Source organism: Astyanax mexicanus, chromosome 4 (assembly GCF_023375975.1).
Source record: "Astyanax mexicanus isolate ESR-SI-001 chromosome 4, AstMex3_surface, whole genome shotgun sequence".
Lineage (NCBI taxonomy): Eukaryota > Metazoa > Chordata > Actinopteri > Characiformes > Acestrorhamphidae > Astyanax > Astyanax mexicanus.
The window spans coordinates 1,898,447-1,910,553 of NC_064411.1; the positions used below are offsets into that span (position 1 = coordinate 1,898,447).

Here is a 12,107-nt window from a genome sequence, read left to right on the forward strand (position 1 = left end):
CACACACGCTACATACACACACTACATACACACACTACATACACACACACTACATACACACACTACATACACACACGCTACATACAAATACACTACATACACACACGCTACATACAAATACACTACATACACACACACTACATACAAATACACTACATACACACACTACATACACACACACTACATACAAATACACTACATACACACACGACATACACACACTACATACACACACGCTGCATACAAATACACTGCATACACACACGCTACATACAAATACACTACATACACACACACTACATACACACACTACATACAAACAACACACACTGCATTCAAACACTACACACACACTGCATACACACATTACAAACAAACTACACACACACACACTAAATATAACACTACACACACACTAAATACACTGTGTGTGTTCTTGTTTTCAGACGGCTGTGATTTCACTCTGGATCTGAACACAGCGCAGTGTGATCTCTCTCTGAGTGAGGAGAACAGGAGGGTGGAGTGGAGAGAGGAGCTGCAGTCGTATCCTGATCATCCAGAGAGATTTGATGGGTTTCTGCAGGTTCTGAGTAGAGAGAGAGTTACTGGTGTTACTGGACGCTGTTACTGGGAGGCTGAGTGGAGTGGGAGAGGAGCAGCTGTTGTAGCTCTGAGTTATAAAACCATCAGCAGGAAAGGAGACGGATCAGAGTGTAAGTTTGGAGAGAATATAAACTCCTGGAGTCTGAACTGCTTTGATTACGGTTACACTGTTCTTCACAATAATAAGAGAACTGAACTCTCCATTCCTCCCTCCGGCTGTAGGAGAGTAGGAGTGTATGTGGACTGTCCCTCCGGCACTCTGTCCTTCTACAGAGTCTCCACTGACACACCCTCACACACACCCTTACACACTCTCACACACTTACACACATTCTGCACCACCTTCACTCAGCCCCTCTATGCAGGGTTTGGGGTTTATCGTGACTCCTCAGTGCGTCTGTGCAAGATAGAATAACCCTGTGCATATCAGTGTGTGTGAGAAAGTGTGTGTGTGTGTGTGTGTGTGTGTGTATGAGAGGGTAAAATGTGTAGGGGACTTTAACAACGTCACACTGGACTCAGTGCTCCCTGCTTTCCACCAGTATGTGAACTGTCCCACCAGGAAGAATAGATCTATTGATCTCCTTTACTCCAACCTAAAGGATGCATACTCCGCCACACCTCTCCCCCCTCTGGGAAAATCTGACCACAACCTGATCTACCTGCAACCCCAGTACAAGCCCCAGGTCCGTAGGCAACCTGCATCTACACGCTCTTTCAGGAAATGGTCTCCTGGTGCTGAAGCAGCTCTCAGGGACTGTTTTGAGTCCACTGAATGGAGTGTATTGCAGGAGCCATGCGGTGAGGACATTGAGGGGATTACACACTGCATGACGGACTACATGAACTTTTGCATGGACATTGTTGTTCCTGTGAAAACTGTGCGTTGTTTTGCTAACAACAAGCCCTGGATTACCAGCAATGTTAAAGGCCTTCTAAACAAGAAGAAGAGGGCTTTTAAAGATAACAACCAGGAGGAGCTTAGGAGCGTACAGAGGGAGCTCAAAGTCCATTTGCGAGAGGCCAAGGAGTCCTACAGGAAGAAGGTGGAGCAGAAGTTGAGAGAAAATGACATGAGGGAGGTATGGAATGGAATGAAAACAAACACTGGCTGTAAGCAGAGGATGGACAGTGCTGCAGATGGTGAAGTAGAGAGAGCCAATGAGTTTCAACACCTTCTACAACGGTTTGACTGCCCTGTTCAAGACCCTACAGCTCTGGCTGACACCTCCTTCACTCCCCCCTTCATCTCATCAAGCAACTCAGCCCCCCCTCCCCCCTCATCCCCACACTCAGCTGCCCTGACCACCAGCACCACTATAGCCTCAAATGTGCTCTCTTAAATCACAGCCTTTTTATCTGTACTGGAATAACACCCTACACATCTACACCATGTCACTCTTTTGCCTTTTTATTTTATGCACTGTTTTTTTGCACCCCTGGAAACTTTGTCACTTTACTGTACTTCCTGTACATTTGCACCCCCGGCCACTACACTACGCATCTAACTTAAATACAACACCTGCACTGGTTTATATTTAATATTATCATATCTGCTGATACCCGCTATCTCCTATACTTAAATTATTCTTTTACTGCACTACTTCATATCTACGACTGATTACTTCCACACTTTTTATAGCGTTTTGTATTTATATATATATATATTTTTTATTTTATAGTTTAGAGTCTTATATCCCTCACTGTGCTCTCTTATTGTACTACACTTATTGCTGTTTGTTTCTACTGTGTTGTGTAACTGCTACTGGCTGTTAAATTTCCTTCGGGATCAATATAGTATCTATCTATTGTTATATATAAGATAATATTGGAATATAATCAGTCAATGTTTTATTATAACCGATTCCTTATAATCGATTGTTTTAAGCTTATGGCAACCCTACATACCTATAGATGTATGAATAGTTGATAGTACAAGCCCCTATAAATATATTAATCTTGTATAACTTCATATTAGTACGGAAAGGTTCATATATACTAGATATTGCTATAGACCACATATATATTAACCATCAGTATTGTCTTTTATATATTTGCAAAGTTCGCTTTTAAGAACAGGATAGGAGTCATGTGAAAGATGCACAAGGTCATCTGCCAGCTTAGGACGAACACCCTAGACATGAAAAACAGGAAAGCCTAGGAGTGCATATCCCCATATTCTTCGGACATGGTATAGCTGAACAGTCAGTTTTTCGTGCAAAACAGGAAACCCAACTTTAGATTTAGCAGGGATCCATGGAGTCAGGATCCTCAGCTAATGTGAAAAACAGGAAAGTATATTGTGAGCACTCACAATACTAGGAAACGTACTGAAAAACGCTTACGTATACAATTCTGAAGAACGCTTACGTATACAATTCTGAAGAACACTTACGTATACAATTGTGTAGGATTGGTGTATGTTAAAGTGATTTCATACTGGGAGGAGTTGAGGAAAATTTGAGTATTTAATAGGACTGTATGCATGTAATGTTTCAGAGTCTGTCCCTGGAAGCTGACCGGTCTGCGAATCGTGAGGCTTCAGGGCAGGGTCTCCAGGAGCCTCCTGTTAATAAACTTGTTTTCTTTTGAGCACATCTACGACTCCAGGTGAACCTTCATAAACTAACAGAGGTTTTAGGTAATTATTTTGGTTTATATGCAACACTATCTGTCTATCTATCTGTCTATCTATCTGTCTATCTATCTGTCTATCTATCTAATATAAGTATGTAAATATTTTATATTGATGATTTTGTAAGTTTTCCAGAACATTTATTTTTTATTACTGTTCTCTTTATTCACTACTGTTATCACTGTACTGTTCTGTACTTATTGTTAACTATTGTTTTATTTTACTGTAAAATAGATTCATATTAATAAAGCTGAATAATTGTAGAAATGGGAAACTGGAAAGGTAAAGAGAGGAGACTGGTGATTTTTTGTGTGTTTGGTTTGTGTGGGGCAGATTAGGGTGGAAGTTGGAGTCGAGCTTGGTGATGTAATTAATTGTAATTAATTGTGTTAAAAAAGTAATAGAGCGTTACTGATTCCACATTAATCACGTGCATAAACACATTAACATTAACAGCTCAAGTTTCCTTCTGAATTAAGATCTCAGTTCATTTCTTTTCTTTTCACTTTTCTGTTTTCTGTGAATAAAAATAACAAACGATTCTCCGTTTTTGCTATTTATTTATTTATTTATTTATTAGGAAGTGAATATGCTTGACATCCAAAATGATGCTTAATTTGATATTTTCATATGGGGGGGATCTACACTTATGGATTTGGAGTTTAGACACCCATGTTTGGATTTTCACAGAGTTTGGATTTCTTCACAGCATTAAACAGCTGCTCTGTAGTTTCCATTTTTTCCTACAATCAAATTTTAATATTTTATTCATTAATTCAATTAATTTGAAGGGTAAATTCCATGTATTTCTTTATATTTAGGGGATATAATTATAGGAGATTTTAAATAGTTTATTTGGGTAGCTCACATCTTAGTTTTTATCAGGGTTATAAGAGGAAATTTTCTTCTAGTTAAACTCTGGTATATTAAGTTACGAAATACTCCCTCAACAAAGTATAATAAGGCTAGACTGTCTATATTTAGATTTTGTAATTTGGGATAAGACATGTTATACTAATTATTTGTAATTAATTTAATAGGTTAAGTTAAATTGTGCTTATAATATAAATATAAAATAATCAAATTCATATATATCATTGCATTCATTCTATGAGTTGTAGAATTGACCATATTTGTTTATTCATCCTCCATTAATATAGATTTTCTCTTTTTAGCTTTAATTTTAATGACTTCACAAACACAGTGCATTTAATCCAGACTGTGTGTGTAGGTTTGTGTTCAGATGAGGGAACAGAAAATAGTGAATCTTACTGATGTTCATAAACTCTCATCTCAAAATAAAGAGACTCATCTGTTCTTTCTGTTCATGATAAAAATGCAGCAGCTCTGAAATGTGGTCAGCAGGGGGCGGCACTGCTCTTTAAAAGACCATTAGAACACAGAACACTGAGCTTAATACAGAAATGAACAATTATTTACTTAATATACTGGAAAAATAAACCAACTATATATAATAACAGAAAGAGTGGAGTAGTAAATCATACTATCATTAGAATTGTTATATTCAGTGGAGGCTGGTGCTTAAAAAAAAACTGAGAGGGCGCAAACAAACCAACAAACAAATAAAACAAATCTTTAAAAAAAATAATATGATTTGTATAAAACAAGGCTTGTATGAATTTGAACACAAAAGTGGAAGAATGGGGATAAAAATATACCTAAAAGTATCTTCACCTAAAGTCCCCAGTTATTATTAATACTAATATTAATACAAAGAATTGTATTTTTGTGATATAGAGTTTATGCTAATGTATCTTTATTTGCATAACTGCGATTAGACACTGTATTCCATTTTACACTGAGCTGAATTTGATAAGATTAAATTGAAAAAGAGTAAATTGAAATGTGCAGAAACCTCACTGATTAACAATGAATATAAGTTGCTTTTGGAAATATAATTATTAAAATATAATAATAACAACCTGCAGTCCTTCCAAACTAATACTTAAGTACAGAACTAAATGAAATGTATTAAGATACGATATGATACAGCCACAGCAATTTATTATAATATTATAATATATTATATTATAATAGAAACGGTAACTGAAGGCTTAAGGGCGTTTTCACTCCAGCACTGTTTGGTTCCATTAAAACGGACTCTGGTTGGTTTGTACTCTTCAGTCCTGTTCTATTGAGCAGGTGTGAACACAGTAATCACACTCGGGTTCAGATCAAAGCAACCGGACCGAGACCTGCTAGTGGAGGTGATCTCAGTCCGGTTCCAAACGAACCCGGTTCACTCGGAGCGGTTCACTTGTGGGGAGACCCAGCTATCAAATCCTTTTATTTGAGCTAAACTGCTGATAAGGTGCAGTTTAATCTGATATATTAGCCAGATAACGCTAATTAATTACCACAGCTATGAACAAACGCTGTCTCTGTTCTACGCTAAGTGGAAATGGTGAAATTCCAAATGCTGACAAAGGAGCGAACAACTTCTGTGTTGCACTTCACAAACAAAACATGTGAACATTTTATTTAACAAACGATTAGTTCACCTTTTGTGCTGAAGCAGTCTTGCTGCTCAAAATGTTTCTAAACACCAACTGTTAGTTCTGATGTTGTGCTGCAGTAATCTTGCTCTAAGTTCCTTAACACGAGGGCTCTCCTTGGCAACTCCAACATCAATACTATACACTGTGGTCTGCACAAATGTATAAAAAGCTCAGAGCTTCTTCATAGGAGAGGCCAAAGACATAGTAAGCTTTAAATACCTCATCAAAATCAGCCACAGATGTCTGGGCCTTGCATGGGAGAGCATTCAGGTCGATGATGATGTAGAACTTCAAGATTTTGTTCTTTTATTGACCAACGCAGAGGAGGTAAGGGCTGTTTCGTTTCAGCTCTTTCAAGGAAGGTAGTAAGACTGGCTCCTTCCTATAGAATAGAAATATAGGACATGTTAATGCAAGTAATGATCACAAAACAATTTTCTCCTTGAGGATGTTTGACATTGCCATTACATCATTAGACCACTAATTGCAAATGAAAATGCAATAAAAAAATCTAAATCAATGGAGATTCTTCTACTCCCAACACCTAATGCAACTACAAAGATAACCCCGAGTTGAAGTGGGTGTAATTAAGTGAATAGAAAATAACGGCATGCAGGGCAGAGGCCCATCTAGACCAGACGTGAAACCTATTATTCTAAATGTTCTTTGAATCATTCTTTCAGGAATTTATTTATTCATTCATATTCTATATATGAATTAAGATTTTTTTTTTTAGTGCTGAGGTAAATTTGGAGCCTAACTGGAATCATTTGATACAAAAAAGGAATGCACCATGTGCCAGGGTGCCAGCCTATCACAGGCCTCAACACAGACCTCACAATACAACACATTAACTTACAGAGGTGTTTTTAGACTGTGAAGGAATCTCGAACACCTGGAGAATATTTATGCAGACACAAGAACAAGCCACATTACATAATGACCTGAGCCAGGCATTTAACCCACTCCCCAGAAGCCTTGAGCTATGTATGACAGATCACTGTGCTACTCTCGTTACCAATCAAAAAAATGTATATGTTAAAAAAACACACACACACACTACATACTTGAATCTATCCCACAAGATGGTTGGCTGACTGGGCGGAACTGATCTTCGCTGATTTTTTCTGGCCTCTCGAGGTTGGGGGGAAGCAGATGTAGAAGCAGGAGAATTGCTGACATGTCACTGTCCCAACCTAGAAAACAAAAAGTGTATAATTGACAAATTCACTAAAAACTCTTCAGAAATATTTTGGAAATGTAAAAAATAATTTAATTCTATTATTCTATTTACCGAAGGTATCCTCAGGTTGGGGTTCTATTGGTCGCAGCAGTTCCTCAGCATACTGATTTGGGGAGAGTGTCCTGCAGTCACTTATGAAAAAGTAGGCCACTTCGCTAGAAACCTACTGGACACCCCTTCTCCAAACATCACGGCGAAGTCCTGGTCAATCTTAGAAAAAGTAGACACACAATTTTCATCTGCTTCGTCTGCTTCTTGGACTATCTTGATAAGATGGCCTTGGATAACTCTGGGACCCAAAAGAGGAGTTGCGCTGAACGGTCTTAATCCTCCATGCTAGGTAGCCAGTGTTACCCACAGCATCATAGTAGTGTTCCTGTTTTGGACAGAAAACAATCACAGGCACAAAAATAACCTGATTAATGCAAATTACTGAGAAACAGCAGTTTGGGTCCTTGACATAACAATAAACTTACATATCCATTTTCAGAGTATGGATCTTGGAGGTCACAATTCCCAGGGCATAATTAGTTTGTGCACTTGATGGTGGAATCCTTAATAAATAAACAAACAAACAAATACATAAATAACAACAAATAACAAGCTTAAATATAATTTACTTATTATTTAAATTCACTTGAATGTCTTACCCATGTGTCTTGATCATATCAGCAACCAGGATGTTCACCATTTCATTCCGTTTTCCATCAGTTAGGAGTTTTGATCTTGTCATACTCCTTGAAGATTTCTTCACCCTTTGGATTGGCCTTAAGGACATCTTCAACCATCTTCAAAAACATAATTCAATGCAACATTAAGTTTCCTTAAGTTAATTTATACTAAAACTTGAAATTAGACAATATTAAAATCAAAATATGTCTAATGAATTTTGCAGGTTATTTTACCCTCCTTCTCTTTGTTGATTCAAGAATGACTGTGGAGTCGGATGAACTGGATGACAGTGGGGATAGTGGACTGTCTGACACTACAGAAGAAGCTGTTTCCTGACTAACAATTTGGACTTCCAGATCTAGAAATCTAATTAGAAAAATTAGGTTTTCCACCTTGCAACCTGTGATTCAGGAGTTGGCCCCAGACACTTCACAACCCTGAATTAATTAACGATTACAGACAACCAATGAACAAATAAGGAAATTTATATCAACAAAATACACTCCTTTTTGTGTTATGTTGTCTCTATTATTAACAAAATGACTGCAATGACTAAATAGGCTTACCTAGAGCTGGATGTCTAAAGGAAAACCTGAAATTCAGTACACCTGACTTCACAAGCTCCTCAAAGATATCTTCATCTACTTCTGTTCCTGATTCATCAGTTAAGATGAGCTGACCCTCTCTCAGGCTTTCAGGCTGCAGGCTAAAAATTTTTTGGCAACTAGAGCAAAAATATTTTGCAATGAGCAGCAAGAATATAAACTGTATTATAAATTGTAATATTCAGAGAGCATGCTTTTGTTAGATACAAAGAAAGGAAAATAATCACAATTTATTGTCTTTTAAAAACATTTATTCGTGACAGGCCAATTTGCTTGCCTTTATTTTTGCTAATAAATATATATATATATATATATATATATATATATATATATATTTACTGTCTTGAAGAAATCGTTTATATGCCAAGCTTTCATCAGACTGTGGAATCTTGATGTATTTTTGACTTCCTCCGTACTCCACTTTAGCTAACATATCCTACAGGAGAGCAAATAAAGGTTGGGATCATTTACTAATGAGTTATCATGCTGTCTTAGCAGAACCACCACCTGTTTTGAAATTGGTTTCAAAATCTCTTAGAATTGTTCACATGAATATGTTAAAAACAAATTAATGTGATATAGGTTAAAACATGGTAAGTGTACTGACATCTTGATATAGTGACCTGCCGATATATATAAGAATTTATAACAATTTAAAATAATGTGAATACACATACTATCAGCTCCAGCGCTGGTCCGCACCCCGAGTTCCCGCGCTAGCATTTAGGCAGCTAAACAGCTAACTATCAGCCCCAGCCCTGCTCCACACCCCGAGTTCCCGCGCTAGCATTTAGGCAGCTAAACAGCTAACTATCAGCCCCAGCCCTGCTCCACACCCCGAGTTCCCGCGCTAGCATTTAGGCAGCTAAACAGCTAACTAGTTAAAACGTGGTAAGTGTACTCACATCTTGATATAGTGACCTGCCGATATATATAAGAATTTATAACAATTTAAAATAATGTGAATACACATACTATCAGCCCCAGCGCTGCTCCACACCCCGAGTTCCCGCGCTACTTTTAGCCCTAGCGCTGCTCCACACACCGAGTTCCTGAGCTAGCATTTAGGCAGCTAAACAGCTAACTATCAGCCCCAGCGCTGCTCCACACCCCGAGTTCCCGCGCTAGCATTTAGGCAGCTAAACAGCTAACTATCAGCCCCAGCCCTGCTCCACACCCCGAGTTCCCGCGCTAGCATTTTTGGCAGCTAAACAGCTAACTATCAGCCCCAGCTCTGCTCCACACCCCGAGTTCCCGCGCTAGCATTTAGGCAGCTAAACAGCTAACTATCAGCCCCAGCCCTGCTCCACACCCCGAGTTCCCGCGCTAGCATTTAGGCAGCTAAACAGCTAACTTTTAGCCCCAGCGCTGCTCCACACCCCGAGTTCCCGCGCTAGCATTTAGGCAGCTAAACAGCTAACTATCAGCCCCAGCACTGCTCCACACCCCGAGTTCCCGCGCTACTTTTAGCCCTAGCGCTGCTCCACACACCGAGTTCCTGAGCTAGCATTTAGGCAGCTAAACAGCTAACTATCAGCCCCAGCACTGCTCCACACACAGAGTTCCTGAGCTAGCATTTAGGCAGCTAAACAGCTAACTATCAGCCCCAGCACTGCTCCACACACAGAGTTCCTGAGCTAGCATTTAGGCAGCTAAACAGCTAACTATCAGCCCCAGCACTGCTCCACACCCCGAGTTCCCGCGCTAGCATTTAGGCAGCTAAACAGCTAACTATCAGCCCCAGCACTGCTCCACACACAGAGTTCCTGAGCTAGCATTTAGGCAGCTAAACAGCTAACTATCAGCCCCAGCACTGCTCCACACACCGAGTTCCCGCGCTAGCATTTAGGCAGCTAAACAGCTAACTATCAGCCCCAGCCCTGCTCCACACCCCGAGTTCCCGCGCTAGCATTTAGGCAGCTAAACAGCTAACTTTTAGCCCCAGCGCTGCTCCACACCCCGAGTTCCCGCGCTACTTTTAGCCCTAGCGCTGCTCCACACACCGAGTTCCTGAGCTAGCATTTAGGCAGCTAAACAGCTAACTACCAGCCCCAGCACTGCTCCACACACCGAGTTCCTGAGCTAGCATTTAGGCAGCTAAACAGCTAACTATCAGCCCCAGCGCTGCTCCACACCCCGAGTTCCCGCGCTAGCATTTAGGCAGCTAAACAGCTAACTATCAGCCCCAGCCCTGCTCCACACCCCGAGTTCCCGCGCTAGCATTTAGGCAGCTAACAAGTAAGACAAGGTATATCGAGCGGAGCTGAATCCACGTAGCATTTAGCTAGCTTTCTAACGAACGAACAGGGGACACGGTAAAACGCGGAACATATGGGATGTTGCCTAAACGACTAGCATTTTCAGCAACTGGCGACTGCCTATTTGAGTGCTCGCAAAAAGACTCACCATTTAACTGGAATATTATTTCTTTTTTCAGAATGGACGCCGCTGATATCCACAGTGAAAAGTGGAACTGTGTAAACTGTTTATAGACTCCTAAGCTGAAAGCTCATCTCATGAAGCTCAATTGTCTTTTTCTGCGTTTTTTTCTTATCGCTGATTAGTTGCATACTGCCACCTATCGTTCAATTACTGAGGAGGGAGCCATCCAGCCTGTTTTTTCGGGTTACAAAATAGTCTAGGACCAGTTTCCCAAATGTTTCGTAGCACTAAGACAAGTCTGAGATGGTTAAGCGACCTTCACACTGAGCTCTCTCTCCATGTTTAAATGTTCTTAATGCTAAGAGGGAAACAGGACCCATACCTTTACCATGAAATATACTATTTCTACTCTGGAATATGTTGTTGTTTGTTATTGTTATTTTTTTGCAAACTGTTATTAATAAAAATCAAACGTAATTATGTCTGATCATCATTACATTTTTCTACATTTCACCCAAACTAACTGGAATTAAACATACACCCAAGCATTATGTCTACATAAATAAAGACTGATACAAATCCTGCTTTTGTTATTATTTTTTCCTTTTAGGTGTGTTGTTGTATTCATTCTTTTTTCTCTCTCAAAATTGGCATAATTTAGGTCTTTTTTATGTGTATTTAGTTTTTTAATGATAAATTGGTAGGTCATTTAGCTGCAGGGTATTTTTGTGATAATGATATTCTTGGTGACAATAAATTAAATATTTTAAAGAATTTAAATAATTAAACTTTTGAAACACAATAAATACTATAGTTTTATATAGTATAACAGTTTAAAACATTTAGTAGAAACGAAAAAAAATGTAAACCTTTGTAGATTTTAATAATTTCAGTAAATTACAGAGTTCTGACTTATATACTATGGATAGAAATTAGTGCTGATCAGCGAGAGCAGGCAGGCGCAGTTGGGGGGTGATGCAATTATATTATGTCAAAACGATTCAACTTTTTTCTTTTTACAAACCTACCTGGCCTGCTCAATATTTAAATTGTAGTATTTATTATTATAGATATAGATTAATGTAGGTATTTCCCCTTGTCTAACAATAACAACAACAATAATAATAATACAGTATTGGTGATAAAACAAGCTTTTTAAAACAACAAAGCAACAGTTTGAGAGAATTTAGGGAGAAATAGAAAGTAAGTAAAAAAAAATATGATATACAAAAGGAATTCTAGTGATTACAGAGACTAAATTACACACAGCTGGACTCTATTAACTAATTAAGTGACTTCTGAGGACAATTGATTGCACTGGATTTTATTTAGGGGGTTCAGAGTAAAGGGGGATGAATATTTTTGAAGGTCACATTTAGATTTTTATTTGATTGAAAATTTGAAAACCATGTATCATTTTCTTTCAACTTCACAATTATGTGCTACTT

At 38.7% G+C, this 12,107-nt stretch overlaps 2 protein-coding genes and 1 long non-coding RNA gene across 13 annotated transcripts in view; 2 read left to right on the forward strand and 1 right to left on the reverse strand.

The window, feature by feature from the left end:
* Positions 1–3,543, forward strand: part of LOC103041333 (NACHT, LRR and PYD domains-containing protein 12-like) — a 92,733-nt gene extending 89,190 nt beyond the window's left edge. For all 8 annotated transcript variants that reach the window (XM_049476967.1, XM_049476970.1, XM_049476966.1 and 5 more), the window contains one exon: positions 447–3,543. In XM_049476967.1, coding sequence (XP_049332924.1) covers positions 447–1,018 — 572 coding nt within the window. In that variant the 3' untranslated portion in view covers positions 1,019–3,543. The remainder of the gene's footprint in view (positions 1–446) is intronic.
* Positions 1–12,107, forward strand: part of LOC111189602 (translation initiation factor IF-2-like) — a 117,075-nt gene that overhangs the window by 91,572 nt on the left and 13,396 nt on the right. The gene's annotated exons all lie outside the window — the stretch shown is intronic.
* On the reverse strand, positions 5,713–7,813 carry LOC111189783 (uncharacterized). Its single transcript, XR_007438796.1, has 5 exons — positions 7,651–7,813; positions 7,477–7,554; positions 7,052–7,376; positions 6,825–6,953; positions 5,713–6,139 (listed from the first exon to the last, which is right to left on the reverse strand). It is a non-coding gene; the product is annotated as an uncharacterized LOC111189783 (long non-coding RNA).